Consider the following 21,746-nt stretch of genomic DNA (forward strand, 5'->3'; position numbering starts at 1 on the left):
ATACAGCGAAGTAGCAAGTTATAAAATCACCATACAAAAATCCATAACTCCATATATAATTGCTTAAAAAAGAAATACCTTGAAATAAATTTAACAAAGTTGGTAAAAGACCTAACAACATGAGCTACAAAATGTTACTAAGGGAGTTTAAGTAGGGACATATGAAGTGGAAGGATATCCATGTTCATGGAATAGGTAAATACATATAATCAAAATAACTATTGTCTAAAATGACATATAAACTTAAAACAACACTCATTAAAATCATCAGCAATATTGAAATGAAACAAAATAAACTGAACAAAAATATTGACATTTATTAGGAACCATAAAAGCCCTGGAATTGCAAAAAAAAAAACCCTGAGGATAAGGAAGAAATAGCGATATCATCCTACCTGACTTCAAAATTTACTGTAAAGCAATAGTAATAAAATAATACTGTATTAGTGCACAATCAGTACATGGGTCAATGGAACAGAAACAAATGCCCAGAAAAAAATCCACAAACATACCATCACCTAATCTATGATAAAGCAGTTTTGACCATAAAATGGGGAAATGAAATTCTCTTTAATAGGTGGTGCTGGAAAAACGGGAAATTCACACATAAAAGAATTAAGTTAGATTACTTGCAAACCCCACATACAAAAAATATTTAGATGTAAGACCTGCAACATACAATACACAGAATAAAGTTTTGATGATATGCTCCATGATATCAACAATAAAGATATTTTGATGACTCAACCCCTATAGAAAGGAAATTAAAAACTATTATAAACAAGTGGAATTATTTCAAGTTAAAAAGCTCAATACAGTGAAAGAAAATACAAGACAATTAAAAAGATACTCCATTTAATATAAGAAAATAGTTTCTAATATATAACTCATAAAGGATTAATATCTAAGTTATATAAAAAATGCACACAACTCAACAATAAAAAATACTGAATCAAATGGCAGTTAGTATGAACAGACAATACACCAAATATATATCCAGACATGTGAAAAATTGTTTATCAAAGCTACTTATAGGAGAGATGCAGAATAAAAACAAATGAGATACCATCTCATATCAATGAGAATGATACAAGTATTGGCAAGGATGTAGAGAAAAAGGAGCACTATTATATTGTTGGTTGTAATGTGAATGGGTGTGGCCTTATGGAAAGCAATCTGGATTTTTCTTAAAAATCTAAAAATGGAAATACTAAATGACCCAGTAATCCCATTATTGGACATATACCCAAAGAATATGAAGCCATCAACACAAAAATCCATATGTTCACAATGTTCATAGCAGCATTTCTTGCAATAAATAGGACATGGAAGCAGCCTGGATATTAAATAGTAGACAATAAATTAAACATCTTGAAAAACTAGTAAGCATCAATAATCATCTTGAGGGCTCTGTGGTTAAGAGGGGTGGGGGTGAGAAAAGGCTAGGGAATACAAACAAGGTATTCGGAAAAACTTTAAAATAAAAGAAAAAATAAAAATTTTAAGACCTTGAAAGAAGTCCTATCCTCATTAGTCCCAAACTTTTTGAGGGAAAGGGAAATAACATAAAAAAGAAGCACATTATAATAAGTAAATATATGGTATATTAGTGATAAGTCTTACAAAAAGTAGAGTGGGAGGGACAGTCATCACTTCCTATAGAGTACATGGAGTAGGCCTTACTCAGAAAGGTGATATTTGAGCAATGTTCTGAAGGTAGAGAGAGTTAACTTGTGGTAAACTAGAGAAAAGAGCGGATATTAAGGGATGAAAGAGATGGGAAATAGGTGGGAGGATCACAACCCTGGAGATGGCAGATGTTTGCTGCCTGGACCCTAAAAGGAATGAATTAAAGACAGTAGGTGTGGTTAGAAGGGTGATACATGAAAGATTGTAGAGGAGTGGAAGTTACTGATAATTACAAGGTCTAATCTATGGAAGCAAGTACCTAAATCAGAGTGGAGGACAAAATAATTGGCAGAAAAGAGAACAAGGAAATTAAGCACTGAGCATCGTAAAGGTAACCTGCAGACATACTGAAGCTGCCAACTGTAAGAGGAGTAGTGTTAAAGAGGGTGGTAGTAAGTAAGGAATCAAGTTTTTTAGAAATGAGAAGGCATCACCTTGAGTTGCTAAGTATGTGAAGCAATTCGGGAGAATGCATAACATAAATTGTGTTAAGACTGTCAAAGCCAAAGAGGAGTAGGCATGGGGGACGGGAGAAAGAAGAAATGAGAACAAAGGAAGATATCTGTCCATCTCCCAGCCCAGTGCTTTAAAAGTTGCGAGAGAATCATCAGCCATCATTTATGAGGTTGGCCAGGAAAGCCATGTCCTCAGTGAAGTTAGGTATCTATTAAACAAGAAAGTATAGGGAATATTCAGAGAAAGTTTGAGGGTAACAGAAATTCCTATGGAAATGAACTATGAATTTCAGAGCACACAAAGAATTTTTCTGTAGTTGAAAGGAATACAACTGGGAAAGAAGACGCTGTAGAGCCTAATAAGGATTACAGCATGTGAAGGAAAATAAGAGGGAGCTGTAAGCTTGCACTTCTTGAAGGGAAAGAGTAAGATAAAGTGAAATTCATACTGGTGAACTCAAGGTAGGGGTGATGAAGTTTCACTGAAAGGGAAGTGAAGTGAGGTCACTTGAGGGAAATAGAATTGTGAACAAGAATTAATCAAACAATATAGATTAGCTCATGAAATAGTGTAATATTAAATGAATTCACCAATTCTAATGATTTTGTAAGAGAAAATACTCTTAGGAACTACAATGAACTCTATGAGTTAAAGCATTTATAACTGATATGTGTATAAAGATCTACCTACTCATATTCTAGTCAATGAAATAAACTAGGAAATTATTAGTTGAAATAGTTTAAGGTGTTTATATAGAGAGAAAAGTAAATTTCTATTCTATAAGATACAGTTAAGTAAAAATCTTTTCATTATAAATTAAAATTTCCACTTGAGCCCAAAGGTATAATGATTTTCATAGGAAGTACTATATTTAGAATCATCTTTAGCAAATGAAAATAGAAGACCTTTAACTAGAATTGAAATATTAAAAATATTATTAATATGTACTTTATGTTAGTATTCTTAGTGATAATGATATTGATTACTAAATACCGGAGCTTTTTTTTTTTAAAGATTTATTTATTTATGTATACAGAACCAGGGTACAAGTCAGACGTGCAGGGGTGGTGAGAGTACTCACAGGGACATGACTGGGAGCAGAACAGTCTGATTGATGAAGTACACTGATGAAGGGGAGCAGTGGGCAAGTCAGGAGAGGTCTGCTGCACCATGTGGGTCAGCTCCAGGGCGGGAATAGAACTCTCACTGAAATGGCTGCAGCTAGCACTTTAAACTGTTGTGTCACCAAGGAGGGCCTACATTTGGTATTTTTATCTATCCCTTTTGAGTTTTCATACTGCTGGGGCTTATGGAAAATTCCAGGAAGGGAAATCTGACTGTAGAACTGAGACTTTAAGAGGAGAGATAAGGAAAACACAGTGTAGAGGAGACACAATGGACTATGGTGGGGTTCTGTGGAAACCTTTGTTCCCAAACCAGGTGAGGTGTGGTAACTGATGTAATCCTATGCTCTGAATCATATACAGTGTTGTATGCTAATGTTACCTCAGTAAAATAAATAAATAAATAAATAGATCAATAGATAAATTATAGGTAGAATATAATTTTTTTTCATTTGAAAAGTTATTATCAAACCACAGCTGGACTCAATTTGATGCAGAATTAAAATAACTAAGAAGCATTAAAATAACTTAATCTGAAAAGAATTTAATCTGAATAGAATTAATGTAAACCAGGTAAATACAAGTAAGGATAAACAACTTTAGTTAACCACATCCTGATCTTTAAGTCAAAGATTTATATCATAAGACATTAGCTTGCTGTTTAAATATCAGAGAAGCAATTTAAAATTTTTGTATATGCTGTTGTTTCCTCACTGTGCACTTTATTGTCGTTTATCTACCAAAAGATATTCTATCTATTAATTTAAATGCTGATTATTTATTTATTTATTTACTCATACAGAACTAGGGTACAGGCCAGAGATAAAGAGAGTGAGAGGCTTCACCAGAGACAGTGGGGAGCAGAACAGGCAGATCGAGGAAGTACACTGCTGAGGGGAGCAGCGAGCCGGCCAGGAGAGGTCTGTGGCCAGGAGAGGTCTGCCACGCCATGTGGATCTTCTCCAGGGCAGGAGGGGATCAAACTCATGCGGAAGTAGCTTTTGATTCTTAGTGCAGTGCTTTAACCCATTGCACCACCACAGAGGGCCCTAAATGCTGATTTTAAATAAACTTTATTGATGTAAGTTACATCAAGAAACTGTAAAAGTATCAAAGGGTGACGGATGTGTATATCTGTGAAACTACTTCTACAGTCACCACATGGAACACTTCCAAGCCCACAGAAGTTGCCCTCATTATTATAATTGATAAAACATAAAAAGTAATGATTCTGCATCATGGTATATCATGCAATATGTAACAGATAGGACTTGTGGTGTTCTCATAAAATAAATCTTTCATATTATATATGATATCTTAAAATATTCCCATAAGCCAGTAGAATTGCACTTGTTATACAGCAAATGTTCTCCACAAATCATGTCATTTAAACACAGACTCTGTCTTCTAAAGTTTTTTCACAGCTCAAAGGACAACACAAAGAAAGTGAGCACTTTTTCTACCTGATCAGCAAGGAAGCAAAACCTCAGCAAAGTTAAATTATGAAGCCAAGGTCAAATAATAAGCAGAGTTAGGACAAGAACAAGTTGCCTACTTTCTTGTTCCAGATTTGGCTTCTAGAGAAGAACTGGAAATTCACAAATGGAAACAGCAACTGCAAACACCATTTCAAGTACTTCTACCAAATTAGCATGCAGCCCAGCGCCTTCCCCTGGCAAGAGGTTGGGGAAACACAGTTGTAAAAGGAGAAGCTCTCCCCCATGCTGAAAAAGTGCCAACCAAATTGATTCAGCACTCAGTGAGATGTTCAGGCTTGGAGTTCTGGTGTTAAAACTTAGAATTTTCTTGTGCATAGAAATAACATGAACTTTGAAAAGGCCACTGAAATGCTTTGGGAGGTCTTTGGCACTGAGGACAGAAAATAATCCTACTGGGGAGAATCTAACATCCTCATCTTTAGAGTGGGGCTGATGATAGGAAAAGTAATGACATACTTGTGTGAAACAATTATCTTGGGCTACATGGGAATTATTATTGAGTCATCACTTATGGACTAATAATAGCACTAAATAGCCAGGGTTTTAAATCATACTTCAGCATAATTGTCTGCCTTTGTATTATTCTGTATTCCACATAAAACAGTGCTTATGAGAAAAAGCTCTACAGTCAGAACTGCATTCAGTTTGGTTTCTGTACGTACTAGCTGTGTGACTTTAGGGTAGGCTTTGCTTGTGTTTTACCTCCACATCTTTAAAACGGGCATAGTAATACTTTCCTCATAGAACTTTTTTACACTTTCAATAAAATAATACTTGGTTCAGAAAGACAATACTTGGTGCTTAGTTCAGGAACCAAAACAGAGTGAGCACTTAATATTAATACTTGACACTTTTTATTTTCCTAATTTTAACTTAATGCACCTATGGATTTTATTTCCCAAGTAACAGTTTCAAGTGTAAAAATCTGTTTTACCTTGGAAATGGAATTATAGGAAATCAAAAGCTAAATGAATAAAAATTTCACTTTGGATTATAATTTTTTCTTTTCTTTTTTTACTTAGAACAAAGTTCTTTAATTATAAGGTGCTTTGTTGCTCTAATCAAGTGCATAACTGCAGTATGACTTCAGGTTTGGAAATTATAATATAAAAAAATGCATTCCTACTATCCTGGGGCATTTTTTTTTTTACCTCCTTAACTATGGCATTTGAGGTTTTGACAGAAATAGCAGTGCTTTTTTTTTTTCCCCCGTGGAAGAAAGGAAATTCATACCTGCCAAGAATTGGAGAGGAAAATAGGAAGAGCCCCTGGAACTCTAGCTTGTTAGATTAAAAACATTATTTAGAGGAACAGAATGGGAAATCGGTGAATATTTGGCTTTTGTAAAAGGGAGTGTGCCTCATAAACAGGACAGTTGGAATGTATGGAAAAGTTCCAGTTAAAACAAGACACAAAGCACATGACTAATATTGCTTTTCCAAGTTAGACAAATGCAATTTTAACCAGAGTTTGCTTCAGAGGGGCCTCTGGAGCCCTCCTTGAACCTAGAGATTTTGATTCTTTTTGAAGCTCCATGTCTAAAGTAGGAAAGCTATACTGAGAGGTGCTGTGTTTTTTTAGCCCAATCCTTCCTCCGGAGTTCCTCTCCCTTTCTCAAAAATTTCCACCAGGTGAGTGTCTGAGATATAGCAATATGCTCAGGTGGAAAAGCATCTGAAAAACAGGATTTTATCCTCTTCAGAATCTATTTTTGTTTGAAAATAGTTTTCAATCTTTGTTTGGTCCACCAAAAGGCACTTTTTTCTCTAGGAAATAGTCCAAATTGCAAAGCCACTATCAGCTGCAAAAATTCTTTATACCTTTCCATCATTGAATAATATGTGTTAAGATATAGATAGGATATATAGACAGTTTCAAACTTACACTGGCTTAACTTGCTAATTTCTTTGACTTTATTGTGGTGCAGAAACCATATGCATTCAGAAGAAACTATACTTGGGATATTGACCTTTAGCAGGCTGATGACAAGCAGTGTGGCACTCTTGTGATCTGGGTGAGAGCAGGGATCTACAATTTCCAGTCAGCCACAGTATCACAAGAGTAAATAACCAGCACTCTGTGGTGTTAAGAGAATTCTGAGTATCAGAGAGGTAGGCTAAACTAAGCTCTCATGTTGAGTAGGTTAGGTATATTAAGTGTTGACTGATGACATTTTCAATTTATGGTTTATCAAGACATAACCCTATTGTAAATCAAAATCACCTTAAAACAATCCAACAAACTTCAGACAGATTTCTGCATTGTACTTATCCTTCAAACCCTCTCAGGCCACATTTGAATGAAAACATTAACTTAAAGATTTCTCTATCTCCTTTTACATTTTCTGTGACCCTCAGCATAGATTGCCTGGTGTATTGTCCTTATTTCTTGTTCTACACAACTAAATTACTGTGTGCTCAGGGTGACCTGAGGCCTCAGCTTGCCTGTAGAGCTATAGTTTACACCTGTTGCACTGCTAGTATCCCTTCCAAATTAAAATGTATCCTGAGGTATTGCAAAATTATACAATTACCCCATGTATGCTAAAATCAGAATTCTCTCAAAGCAAGGGCAGTTATATGGTGTAGTTAAATGAATTGTAAGAAAAGGTACTGATATGACACAACAGACCAGCCTTCTTGTAATGACCCATTTCAAACCAAAATAGTGTCATCAGTGCCTTCCAGTGGTTCTTCCTGTAAATACTATCAGTACTGAGAGCTCTGATCTGTGCAATCCAGCCAGCCCACTTTCAGTACTGACTCATGCCGGGGTTGCTCCAAACAAGGCAGGGCACAGTAAGGAATGTATAGCACCACTCTGGCATTTCTTAACCTGCCCAAAGTTGAAAGTGGCTCTCCTGCCACCACCCATTGTATGCATATCAATTTTTTTTTTTTACTATATAACAAGGGGGGTTGAAATTTGTCCCTAAAATATATAATAGAACTCTAATAAATTTGGTTAGTGAGAAAATATTAGTGCTCTTTCCTAACGCTAGCATTTGGAAGTTCTGTTCAGTAAAAAATTACTCAACCTTATGGGGCAAAGAATATTTGCTGAATTAAAATTGTATTTGGATATAAGCAATATGAAAAAAACAAGCGTTTCTGGTGGCTTTGCATCTAACATTGTTTGCAATGAAAAGTACAATTTTAATTCAGTGTCATTGCATCATATATTCATAGTTCTTTGGAAAGAAAATTGCCTTTCTTCAAAATAAATCAACAGGAAGTACAGTATTAGGAGGCCAAGCGTAAAGCAATTTGTTACTAGGTTTGTTTGCTTTTTTCATTTAGAAACATCAAGCTAAGTTCACGTAGACATATATCATTAAATAAACATAGGCATATTGCTTTTAGTAACAGATAGGTTTTGAAAGTAAAATTTTTTAAATACAAATAATCAACAACTATATGAATCCCAGAAATTAAAGTGACAAATCAACTTCAACTTAGAATACTGTCTATTCATCATCACATATTTATTGTATTCAAGTCCTCTAACTCTTGAGCTGTATCCTCTACCCTATCGTGCATTTATTGTACAATCTCAGATATGGGGAGTAGAAAAAAAGAATTGTTTAAAGCACCTGTCCTATTGAAACTTACATTTCATAGCACTTTTTTTTTTTAAGTAGGTGGTCTACATCATATAATGTTAGGCTTAATAGCTCTAAAAAGCATTTATATTACTCATGCTCAGATCTTTTTATCTTACAAAACTCAGATGAAACTTTATCAGTTTGAAATTATGTTCATCTGTAGTGATGGGATGTTTAAAAAACTGGGGCTTAAGCAAGAATGTGAAATTTCACTCTTAACATCAGAAACAGTTCTGAGAGCAATAGAATCAACAATATGATGCTGTGAGTAACTCAGACCCCTTTACCTTGTTACTTGGATTCCATACGGAAGGTTCCCTTAGGTCTGAAGAGAACTATTGCTGCTCAAGATACCACATCCATGTTCCAGGCAAGCAGCAGCAGAAAGGCCAAAGGGCAAAAGGGACCTTCCGCTAAATCAAGCCCCCTTTTGAGAACATTTCTTTGAGCACAGAAACTGCATTCATCAACTTCTACTGCATTCATCAACTTCTGCCTCACTTGGATCCCAAATCTAGTCCTATAACTACCATCAATGTAAAGGTAGCTAAAAAACCAGGCTTTTCTGTCCACCTTAAAGCCACTTTCAGTGGAATGGATATTGCTAGTAAATAACAGAAAGGCAAGTAGCATTATTCGCTATATTCCAATCATTCTTCATTCTAGTAGGCACTACAGGTGCTGGTGCCCCATCCAAAACCCCTTTGTAGGACTGTTGTGCCATCCCTAATTGCTCTATGTGCTGGCTGTTTATGGTGAACAACTACCATGTTCTCAGAAGAATGGGCTTCCACCAAAGTGAACCACTTGGCTCAGAGATGACTGCAAGGTTAATCGAGCCTGCCTCTACCTTCCAGGCTGCCCATGGCCAAGGGCTGACTGATGGAAGGCTGTAAAAACCAGACCCCTTCCTCTTACCTCAAGGTAGGACAACTTCATGGTTTCATTTGTGCTTTAGGATCTGAATGGGATCGCTCTGAGATCAGACTTTCCAACATTATTTACAGACTTTCCATGCCCATTCCAGACCTTCTTTCTTCACTGCCCTTTTCAGTAAATCACTTGCCAAGAATTTCTATCTCAGGTTCCTTAGGAGAACAGATATTTGTATCTTCTTTTCCAGTCCTTATTCCCTCACCCATTTCCTGAGCCACTATAAGAGAACTGAACATTATCATGCCTTTTCCTTCAAATATATTTTTAGACTATCAAACCTAATCACTGGAACAGTTAACAGAGGAGACAAGAAAGTAAAGAATTCCAGCTGTTTTTCACTAAACATCAAAACTTATGTATTTTCAAGTAAAAGTAGAGACCAAATTATTTCAAGAAAATGGTTTGTACCATGAAGATAATTTTCATTTTTATGGAGTGAGTGATTATTTGCTACAAGTTTGAAGCAAGCAGTGAGGTAGAAGCAGAGAAGAGGAATTTGCAGCCTAAGCCATATGTTGCTGCTAAGAGTAGCATTTTCTGAATGTATAATTTAGTAGCAAACAACAAATATTAAAGTAAATTTTTAATAAATGTTATATGAGCATAGTTGAAATATACATGTTATATAAAAATTACTTCAAGTTCTGCCACAGAGATGCTAGTTATTTTCATAAAAACTGTTCTTTGTCTATTTCAACAGTAAGATTTTGTTGCATATATTCTGAACTAGTTAAAAGAGCAAGTGTAAAAAAATGCTAATAAAGGATGTAGTTTTGTATCATGTATATAATGTCAAAGTAGAAAATTAGGAGAAAAAGAAAAATACAAATATTTTTTTGTTCTCCCTCTCTGTTTAGAGGTAGCACCTCAGACACTAACTTCCTTCTAGCACATCTTTTGTACTGTCTGAAGAATCTCATGCTACCTCCTTTCTCCTATGCTCCTTAACTTAATCCCTATGACAGTTTAACTGACCTTGGTTTTACTTCTTGTGTCCAATGTTCAAAAACTCCTCTACCATTCCTGATTTTTTGTAGGGCCTTTTGGAAACAGTTCCTCATCAAAACTTGGAAATAAGTAGATAATCGCAAGTGATTAAAACACTTCTATTTCATTGTTTTAATTTTTATATAAAATGACAACATGCTAAATATTTGTCTAAAAGATAGTTTTCAATACTCAGATCACGGATACTGAAGATTATCTGTTACATTTACACGACCATGATAATGCACATACAGAATGAGGAAATCCTGAATTCTTATGCCAAATTTTATCGTGAGTGAGCTCTATTTGCCTGGTTTTACTTATCAAAGTAAACTATGCGCTCATTATAAGTGTTTACTTTGTTGGTTTTTTTTTTTTAAGGAAGTAGTTTTATACAATTATCCAAATTTTAATTTAATTTGTATACTAAATGCAATTAGGAAAGGGATACTGCCTGGAAAAAAAAATGCATTTCTGCATTTTCACAAATCATTCTGTCTAGGGATAACAGGATAATCTAGGATGATTGATTCTGAATATCCAGTCCTACAATATTTATCAGTTTTTGTTTTGTCTCTCTCGCTCTCACACACACACACCCACAGATTGATAGACATCAAATTAGTTTGTACAGACTTTAGAGCAGAAAAACATTAGAAATATTTCACAAAACTTACACTTGATCTGATCACTTGATTTAAGGCAAAATCCCAACCTAAACATTGGTCCTTCTATTGCCTCTTTTTAGTACCACCCCCTCCGGATTTGGTACATTTTCTTCTTCTTCTCATTTCTATAGACATTTTTAAAATAATATGAGTAAGGACATCATCTAAAACAAAGAATACCTAAGTAACTGTACATGTAAATTCCTGACTTTTACATTCTCTGTACTGTAGATTCTTGATTTTTATGTTGACTGTTGCTGAGGGTATTTATTGTACTTCATGATTGACAGAGAGGTCATTTCACATGCATCATAAATATTTAATCCTTTAATCCAAAAATAGTCAGATCAAGTAATGTTTATTTTGCAAAATGTGATCAAAGGTATGGGAAGAGAACTTCCTATTATATTTATGCTAAATTATATTTATAATAGATTGGAGTAATGTGTGTTATTTCATTAAACTTTCTTTTAAGAATCATTTTTAAATAATTAAAATAAATGCAGTAGCTTTTTATTTGATCATTATTTTATATATTATATAGTCATTATTAGCTATATTTATAAACCTATCATGATTCAGTATCTTTCATTTTAAGGACATCATTTTATATTTACAACAAATTTAAAGACAATATGTCTTTATTTGAAGTAGAATAAGTACATATCTGTATCATATGCACATATATGCATATATGTAGATATGTATGTATACCCTAACTCATAATACCATTAAAATTGTCCCTTAGAGGGCCCTCCCTGGTGGTGCAGCAGGCTAAAGCACAGCATGGAGAATCTAAATCCACCTCCGCATGAGTTCGATTCCCGCCTGCCCCGGAGGTGACCACATGGCGTGGCAGACCTCCCCTGACCCGCCCGCTGCTCCCCTCAGCAGTGTACTTCGTCGATCTGCCTGTTCTGTTCCCCCCTCTGTCTCTGGTGAAGCCTCTCACCACCCCTGAGCCTCTGGCCTGTACCCCAGTTCTGTATGCACAAATAAATCTTTAAAAAAAAAAATTGTCCCTTAGACAATTTTTGCATACTGACGCTTGCTCTTTTAGTCTCATACCAGCATTTTGATAACGGTTTAGTTAACCCTGTGCTAGAACAGATACAATGAACCCTCAGAAAATTTAGGTAACTGGCCTAACAGCACATGGCTGCTGAGCAGCCATACCACAGAAATTTGGAATTTTGTTTCTGGTAACCATTTAGCTATCTCATCACATTTGTTATCTTTGGTTTTAACATAATGAGAAAAGTAATACTCTTAGCCTATGCTCAGAAATTAAAGAGAGTTATCTAGAATACACATAGTGACAACATGATGTTACTGACTTCTGTCATGGCAGTACAGTTTTTAATGACATGGGTTTATGAAATATTTAAAATTAAAAAGTAGGCACAAAGGAGGTTCTATGATATGTGGTTTTAAAAATCAGAATTCTTCTTTCATTGAGATAAAAATTTTCTTTAAGATCCATTAAAAATATACTTAATAAAAACAGTACTGGAACAAAAGCATGAGGTGCTTAAATGCTTAAATGACAGCACTGGGCAAATAGCTGCCATCTCTGGTAGAGGAAGAAGAACAATCAGGCACATGTGCTAATGAGGCATTAGTGCTGATGGCTTCTAGGAAACCACAGCTGGAGAGCAGCCCTCCTACAATGTTGCATGAGGAGTTGAACTGACTAATGAACTACTCAAAGGCTGATGACAAGCTGCCAGTGTCTGTAAACACCAGTCACACAGTGATGTGTGAACAGTGTATAGAAAATTCCTAATCCCACAGGGAGGGTTTGTGTGTGTGTGTGTATGTGTGAGAGAGAGAAATGAGAGACAAAAACACATACTTTCCTAGCACATACTAATATTTTCCATAGTACAATAATATGAGCATAAAGAATTCATATAGTTGGTGTGATAGTAGCATGTTATCTTTGTATTGAAGTGTATGTTTTAAAAAGTAAAAGAAGTCCTAAAATTCTGCCAACCAGATAAAAAGGATCTGGTTTGTGTTGGGTAATGTATAACCATGACATTCTCTAGCAATGTTTTATGCTATTCCCATGGAGTTCTTCAGGACCTAAATCTCTGTCTCTCTCAAATCATCTTCTGGAGGTGGTTGAAGTCTGAGAACAGAGGTTGGCACTAGAACTTTTTAAAGAAAATAGTAAGAAAGCAGACGATGACAACAACAACAACAACAAAAATAAAAACAGATTTTTGCTTGTAAATTCATTATTTAGCACATGTATTATGGAAGAAAGAGCCTGACTTGAACTTGAATCTGGGTTAACCTAGGACAGAGGCAGACAATCATTAGAAACAAAGAACAGAGTCATAGAATCTGCAGCTTCCTTTCCAATACACTACAATGTTAACTGCCAGAGCAAAAGTCCATCTACTGAGTGAAAGCGTTGGTGAAATACATTATGAAATAGACTTAATTCCATGTTCCATTAAGGTTAAGTTAAAAAGTTGAAAAAGGTCTGCAACTGTGCTTGATTTCTAGACCTAAATGTTTTCCCCCAAACAAGCTAAAAAAAGTCACTCCCTCTTTTGAATACTTTAGGAACTAGGAGGTTTTATAGTTTTGCAGGGTAAGCTAGATGGAAGGTTTTAGGCTATGAAGTCTTCCTTATTAGGTGACCACACTGGTAGTAAAGAAAGCTGAAAACAGTTATTTTTAGTCCTTGAAACTCTAGGTCAGTGAAGAAAATTCTAGCCAGTGTATCTAGATCAGGGAAAAAGTTTTGGATAATGCATTTCAAAAGCCGATACAAAGATTAAGGTAAGAATACTGCAAAGGGACAAAAAGGTAGGGGTTGGGGTGAGGTATGAGAACAGCAGGGGTGTCAGGGAAGGATATTTTGCACTTAACTCTTTGGGTTGTTGGGGAAATGCAGGAAAGAAATGTACACAACCACCACAATTAGTATCCCTCTGCTTTGTTTATATACCAGTAGCTCCTCTTCTCTTCCCAGTGACAGCACCCACTCCATGACCCCTCCAGATCATATTTATTTTTAATCCTGCAGTTTAGAATGTTGGGGAAAGCTGAGAGAGAAAGAAAGAGAACCCAATTAGATGGGGCGGCTAAAGATTTTGTAGACTCTACGTCTTTCAAACTATCATGCCCAATGTGGTAGTGCCCACACAAACTCACGTAGTCTTCTTTCATGCCTACTGTACATTTTTAAAAGATAAAGAAAGATCAGAAGAAATAAAATGAGGTCATAAAGCACCATACCAGATATCATTGCCTCAGGGGTGTCATCCTTAAACCTGTCCTCATTCGTTGTCCGCCTCCCCCCTTCTGAAACAGAATAAGAATTTCCTCTCCAAGTTTCTATAGTATCTTCATAATAGCTCTCTTGTAGTGCTTATCACACTGTATTTTATCATTTCCTTATATAATTCTTTCCAATCTTTTCTGGTGTCTGCTTACGGCCAGGAAATCTATGTGATATCTTTTGCCTGTGAAAAAGAAGGGTTTAAAATGTTGTGAGTGTCTTTGGAACATCTCATACAGGATAAACTACAGAAAGTATGTTACTGACTGAAAACTCATTGTAAGATAATTACTCACCTTATTACATTTTATGTGCTTACATCTATAATTGTGAGCCTCTTTTTAATTACAGAAGTTGTTAGTAGCTAGAGGGCTGAAGGCAGTTTTCAGTCATAACCATGCCATTCAAAGGTCACAATCAAGAGTTTAATCTGTGGAAGAGTGAGCTGGTCACTTTAAAGTGATCCAATCAGAAGTGAAATTGGGTTAACTAAAACCATTAATTTTAACTTCATTAATTCTAAAATCTGGAGTCATGTCATATATTAATTACAATTCTGATTTCTTTCAAGACAAAATAATCAATATTAACACAATATTCTTAGTAACAATGAGTTCCCAAGTTACTCTATATGTCAATCAATGTCATTTTCCAGCAACTTCTTTCACTATCATTCAACATGCATTTCCATGTTAGCATTGAGATCTTTAGCAATAATTATTTTTACTGGAAAATCTATAGCTCCAAAAATACCCCCATGGTTCAGGTAATATGAAATATAGTGGAACTTAAGCACACACATATTTGGAGGATCCTCTACTTCTGCACTAGAACTCAAGCCAACCTCCAAAACCTAATGAAAATCAGATTTTAATTCACTGTTCTTTCCCCAAAATGTATAAAGCCAAATAGTAACTGTTTGGGAATGCTTTATCTATTAATTACAGATAGAGCAGGTTAATTCTTCCCAAAGAAATTACAAATTTCTTAAAACTCTTGACCTACTTATTTCAGTTTTAGAACACATTTTGGTAAGATCTTAATAAACATCCCAATATGAGACTAAACCATAGTGCTGCATTTTATCTCCCACTGCAGAAGACAATAGATGTGCATCCTCCAACGCTGCGTCCTGTGCCAAGTGCCTTGCTCTGGGTCCAGAATGTGGATGGTGTGCCCAAGAGGTATGCCTTTCCCTTTTCAAATTGCTTTTGCACTTCTTACTTTTCCTCAAAGTTCACCGTCTCTAGCATGACTTCATTGCCCTAATATTCTGTGCCTTGTAGGTACATCAGGAAAAACAAAGATACTGCTGAACATCAGGAAAATTTTCTTTGGTTTTATGCTTGGAAACAGCATATCTGGCTAAATATAAAATGAAGTATAACATTATAGTAGGAAAATTATGGTAATTTTGAAATGAAGTGCAAACCATTTTATGTTTTCCATCTGTTCTATACAGAGAATTGGCAAAACACAGTAACTCTTGATAGGTCAGTAGGCTTTGGTGTGAAATTCTTGCTGCAGCTTGGGGTGTTAGGTTATATATCCAAGTTGGATCACTGTCTTGTACTTGCTTATTAAAGAAAAGCAAACTAATTTATTAGCCTTATTTTTCACTTATTTTTATTTCATAATGTTGTATATCAATTCCCTGGTTGCTTATAAAAAATGGGATGCTTTTCTTTTGACATGTGACCCTGTTCATGAGATATGGTGTACATTTAAATTCTGTGGAATGGAGATTAATTCAGAAAAAATGTTTATTATTCAAAAATAGTGTTTTTGTACCCTACCAGGAGTAACATCTTAGTAAAATTATTATAATGTATTCCTTCCTGGCTCCAAAGTTGTATTTTGAGGTTCTTTTGTTGATTATCTTCAGTTAAAAGTACATGTTTATAATAAGTTATAGTGAAGAAACCATCTGCTAATTTGGTTTTAATAAAATGGCCTAGGTAATTTTATATTTATTTATGTACCTCCTGGGAATTGGAGCAAATAGTTTTTTTTTTGTTGGTCTCTGCTCAACATAAAAAGAAATGTAGCTTTTGCCAGAATACAAGGAACCAGAAAATGACATAGGACAATTTCAGTTTTTCAGATCAATCCTATCACTTCCTGTGAGCCAAAAGACCAGCAGGAATTCACTCTACTCTGTATCTCCTTTCTTTATCCCTGCAAATTTAACTTTTGAGTTTACTTTTATGTTTTTCTCTGTCAGGGATGTGTCCTGGCTTGATATTTCCAGGCCCTAAACAAATACTCCATTTTAGATTTACACTACCTATCTGAGGAAGATCCTTAAAGTCAGGATATTTAAGCCAACTTGATATTAGGTGCTGACAACATTTTGAGCATAGTTTAGACAAATTTCAAAAGATGGCAAGGAAACACTGTTGTCAGTCAAAACAACATAGTGATAGAGACTGTCAAGTTCCAGAGAGATTCCTCCATTTTGTATTTCACTGGCTTTAAAAATCTGGAGAATCACAGCTATGGGAGGAACAATGTCAGTACTACCATGGAAGGAGGGTTTTTGATTATTCAGAGGACTAGGAGGCCAAAATGGCAGTAGATAAGCCAAGGGGGAAGGGAGAAATGGCTGCCCAGAAGAGGAGGCAAACTTGTGTCTGCTGCTGGTCAAATCCTTCAGAAGGGGATCTTGGAAAACTTTCAGAAATCATTTGGCTGTTCAGGTCCCCAAATATTCTGTGCAATAATGAATCATCTAATTTATGTATTAAAAAAGGAGACTGAGGTGTGATCAACTTGGATTGAAACCCAAGTTCCATCAGTTTCTACCTATATAGACTTGGACACATTAACCTAAATACTCTGAATCTCAGTTTTCCCTAGTTCTGAAGTGGAAATAATAATTGTATCTCTGACACATTATTGTGAAGATTAAATGAAGCAGTATGTGAGAAGCATGTGGAACACAGGCATTGCTTAAGAAGTGGGAGTTGTTACTTTAAGAACTTGGGTAAGACTCCAGATCATCTCATTCAGGCTCAGGAAATGAAGGGGATTGCCTGAATTAAGAACACAACCTAGGGAAACCCAACCAGTATAGGGGCCCAGGTATTGTCAAGTCATTAAAAGGAGCTGTCCACTCCTTAAAGGCTGACTTGATATCTTCAAGGGAAAGACTATAATGTTAAATTTTGACAGAGTGCCACCATTAGGCAAGCATGCAACTGATGTCTTTTATTTCTCAATAGCAAGGGTGAAGGGATAGGGAAAGAAAGGGTAGTTTATCTGTTCATGATTACAAGAGATAAACAGTAACAAATTAAGCCTGGTTTATATAATTTTCAAAGCTGGTCAAAAGTAAAAGACCACTAGAAAATTTAAACAGGATTTACTTAATTTGCTTGCATTCTTTGCATAGTGAATTAATCTGTCCTTCTATATATTTTGCTTCCTTTCCCGTCATACTACACACAAGTAATTATTCCAATAGACAGAATCTTTTCATTATTGCCTACTGTGATGGCAATAATGTTCCTTTAAACATGTGAAAGATTTGCCATGTTTGAAAGATTTCTCTTCATCTCCTGCCTACTTTGGTGGATACAAGATGTGATTGCATAGCAAACAGTTTAGAGAACAACCTTGGACCACATTTATATTGAAATACTATGTGAAGGGCATTCACTATCAAAGGTGAAAAAAATGTTTCATTTCTGTGCAGACTGATAGTCAGGAAAATTCAGAAATGATTACTAAACTTTCTTAAAATATATATCCCCAGATAATTGTATTAAATGGGTGAAAGTAAAAGCTGATGAAAAGACAACCAGGATAGTTTCAACACAGGCTTTCATTCTCAGATAGGCTTCCTTGTTTCATTCCTTCCTTCCTTCCTTTTCATTGAGGTAACACTGGTTTACCTTGTTGTTTGTATTTAGGAGGATGGGCTTTCCCTCCACTTCATATATTATTACCATAGTGCACCCACCACTGAAGCACCATCACCCACCACCTAAATCCACTATGCTCCCTCCCAACTTTATTCTCACTCCTTTCTTACTCTTCCCCCTCTGGATTCCTGGATTCTATAATCAGTTTTCAGTGGTTAAAATTTGCTTTATCTGTCCTTTTGTTTAGTTTCTATGTACTGTCACATGCCACCATCTGGTATTTGTTTCTTTCCTTTGCCTTTCAAACAGGTTTAGATGTAGATAGTTAAAGACTGATTTTTCTCATGTATTTCTTCTAGAGTAAGTGAAACAAAAGAATTAGAAGAAATTACAATGACACTACTAAAATCAAAAATTAAAAGGGTGTGGTTTCAAATTCTTTCCTTTTCTACAAAATGGAAAGTAGGCCACAGAGGGTAGGGGCAGCATTCCATTCTTTATTTTGATGCCACGGTCTTTTGCTTCTCTTTAAACCTAATTGTCAAATTGGCGGTGTTTTTATAACTTGGTTTTACACTGGAGTAAAAACAGTCATGCTGATTCAGACATTGCAAAATAATTGAGACAGATGCTTATTTCAGCAAAAAGAAGACTTGACATTTAAAGGTCAAATGGCATGGCTTGATGTATAGTTGAAGTGATTTAACCACACTCCCTTCTGTACATACAAATAACAAAATCCCAAACAGAAAGAGAAAAATCAGAGATTGTAATTTATTTGCTCTCCTGATGTGGCATTCCGGGGCGCTTACATCTGTAAAATGAATGTAGCCCCTCATCTGCTGCTGACCATGTAAAGCTCCAGGTGGGACAACTTCACCTAGACTGAGGCTTTCTGAAGTAAAGCAACACATGCAATAGTTGTCTGTCTTTTTCTCTGAGGAACCTTAAGTCATTTATAAATTATATCTTATGTTTAATATCTCCAAATTTTATCAATAAATACACCTGGATACAAGAAATTAAGGCTCTGAACATTTCAAAAGTTCAGGCTAAAATCTAGATATATGGTCAATATCAAATTAATCTCAGTTTTTTTCTTCTCATGAAGTGATTTATCCAAACACACCTGAAATTGCTGATTGGAAAGGACATGTTATTTTTTAAATTATAGTTATATTACAAGTGGGGTCCACATTCTAATTCAGGGTCAGTACTGTAAAGAATTATACAGTATGATTTTAAGCTTTATAAGCCACACACTGTCACTATCATACATTCTCCTTCTGTACTGTTTTATAATCCTTTAAAATGTACAAAGTATTTTTAAAACTCAAGCCAACAAAAACAGACCATGGGCTGGCTGCATGTGTCTCATGGTCCCTTGCTCCTCAATCCCTATTCTAAAGAGAAAGTGGAATTAAGTGCAAATGCTTGTTTGAATGCTTTCTTATGGCCTACCACTAGCCATCTAATTACTCACAGCATCAGTGGAAATGGCCCTACTTGTAATCACTGACCTCATATCCAATTAACATGAGACTGATAATCTCCAGTCATCATAAGCTAATGGCATTCTGTGCTTCTCCTAAGTCTAATGCCAATCCCCCAAACCTAATGAAACTCACATTTTAATTCACCACCCTTTAGTTACAATTATTAATGACTAACTGAACTCACCAATGATCTGTTGACTTTATGATGGTAGGGACTCTGTCTCATTACATTCTATATCCTCAGCACCTAACAAAATATTGTCCCACAGTCTTTAATCAACATTCTTTTACTGATTAATTGATTATAAATGCAATTCTTTGAATCAGCTGAACTAAAGGAATTATTACTGAATACCATATCAAAATAGCCACGTCCAGGATGATCAGTGAGCAAATATCCAGCTAATATGAAAACAAATATCCCAAATAACTCAGGCCAACACTGTATGTAACAAAACATATTTCTATACATTTTAATGTATTTCCTCATCTTAGGGAAAACAAACAAACAAAAATCCTGAATGGTTACAATGAAAGCTAAAAAAAAAAACAAAAACACAGTATTTTTCAGTTGTAAATTAAACTTATGCTTGCTCCACTAATTCTAAGTTTACTGGACAACCATCAACTAGCCATTGCTTAGTGATAAATTTTTAGATTTAGATTCAATTATAAAATCAGGAGAATTTGAGCTGCAATAGTAAATCTCTTAACCTCATTATGAGCAGCTTCTTTGGTTTACTGAATTACAGCCTATTGTATGTATAAAAATTGGATTTTATAATCTAAGAAATATAGGCTTCCAATTCATCATTCTTTTATGAATTTTAAGTACTTAAGTATGCATGTGACTTCTAAGGATTTGCTCTCATGTTCCAAACATAATGGTATATAATAAACATACCAACGGGGTTCTTTGAGAACTGAGACTTCTATTTAGAACCACCAAATGGTCTATTTTGGCTAAATTCTCTTTTGGAGCAACCTTTCCAAAGTAAAATATTTAGAAAGAATTAAATTTCTATAATTTTACAATGGCCAGTTAACAATATTTAAAGTAATTGGATAACTTTCCTCTTTAATATTAATTTTCTTCTTTATAAAAGATTCAGAAATCTAAACTTTACACAAGAAAAACTTGCCAGTGTTCACAGTGGAAACATGCTGCAGCTATTTGGAATAGTAGCATAACTTGTGCAATATTAGGGGATGGATCCTTTGCAATATTTGTTATGTGGTTTTCTTTGGTTATAACTGAGATGATATGAAAAAAAATGTTAGTGACTTTCCTTCTTTTAAACAGGATTTCATTTCAGGTGGATCAAGGAGTGAACGTTGTGATATTATTTCCAATTTAATAAGCAAAGGCTGCTCAACTGATTTAATAGAATATCCATCTGTGCGTGTAATACCAAGTGAAAATGAAATTAATACCCAGGTGACACCAGCAGAAGTATTGATACAGCTGCGCCCAGGTTCGGTGATTTTCAAATAAATCTATGATGCTTCTTAATTTGAAATTGCATTTATTTTCCTTTGTTCACATTTACTACTCTGACAAAAATAAAAAATAAAAATAAAAAGTATTATGGAGTAGAAATACAGTTGGCAAAAAATCAAAAAAATTAGAATTCTAGTCTTTATCATGCCAGAATTCATGTCTTTATCTAGCTAGCTGTGTGGCCTCTACCTCTGTCTGCTAACCTGACCACACTATATTAGAATTATGTATTTCCAAACTTGATCACATTTAGTATAATTGTGTTGCTACCCCACTGCCAATTCTGAAGAAAGAAAACACATTTTATTCCACTCTGTTTCTCCAATATCTAGTACAGTACTGGCACATAAATATTTGTTGAATTTATCATTTGATTAGTGAGTTTAGAGGAGATATGAATTTAGTTTAGAACCTTTGTTATAAACTTTTAAACAGAAAAATATAATTTATAATTATCATAACTAACATGGGTACTTGGTGGTTATCTCTGAGGTGAACAAGTACTTTTCTTGCTATACTTTTATTGGACTTGTTCTTCCATCGTATGTATTCCACAATTTGGCACAGGTTGTAAGCCATGGAAAAGTTTTCATTTTCTTCCAGTGCTAGAGGATCCCAGGGC

General features: G+C 35.1%; 1 protein-coding gene across 2 annotated transcripts in view; it reads left to right on the plus strand.

Annotated features, from left to right (window-relative positions):
- ITGB8 (integrin, beta 8) overlaps positions 1-21,746 on the plus strand; it is an 81,765-nt gene that overhangs the window by 18,084 nt on the left and 41,935 nt on the right. For both annotated transcript variants that reach the window (XM_004676754.2, XM_012720949.1), the window contains exons 2-3: positions 15,360-15,445; positions 20,927-21,098. In XM_004676754.2, coding sequence (XP_004676811.1) covers positions 15,360-15,445; positions 20,927-21,098 — 258 coding nt within the window. The remainder of the gene's footprint in view (positions 1-15,359; positions 15,446-20,926; positions 21,099-21,746) is intronic.

The sequence above is a fragment of the Condylura cristata genome, unplaced genomic scaffold (genome assembly GCF_000260355.1).
Source record: "Condylura cristata isolate star-nosed mole 26May11 unplaced genomic scaffold, ConCri1.0 scaffold00005, whole genome shotgun sequence".
NCBI classification, from domain to species: Eukaryota; Metazoa; Chordata; class Mammalia; order Eulipotyphla; family Talpidae; genus Condylura; species Condylura cristata.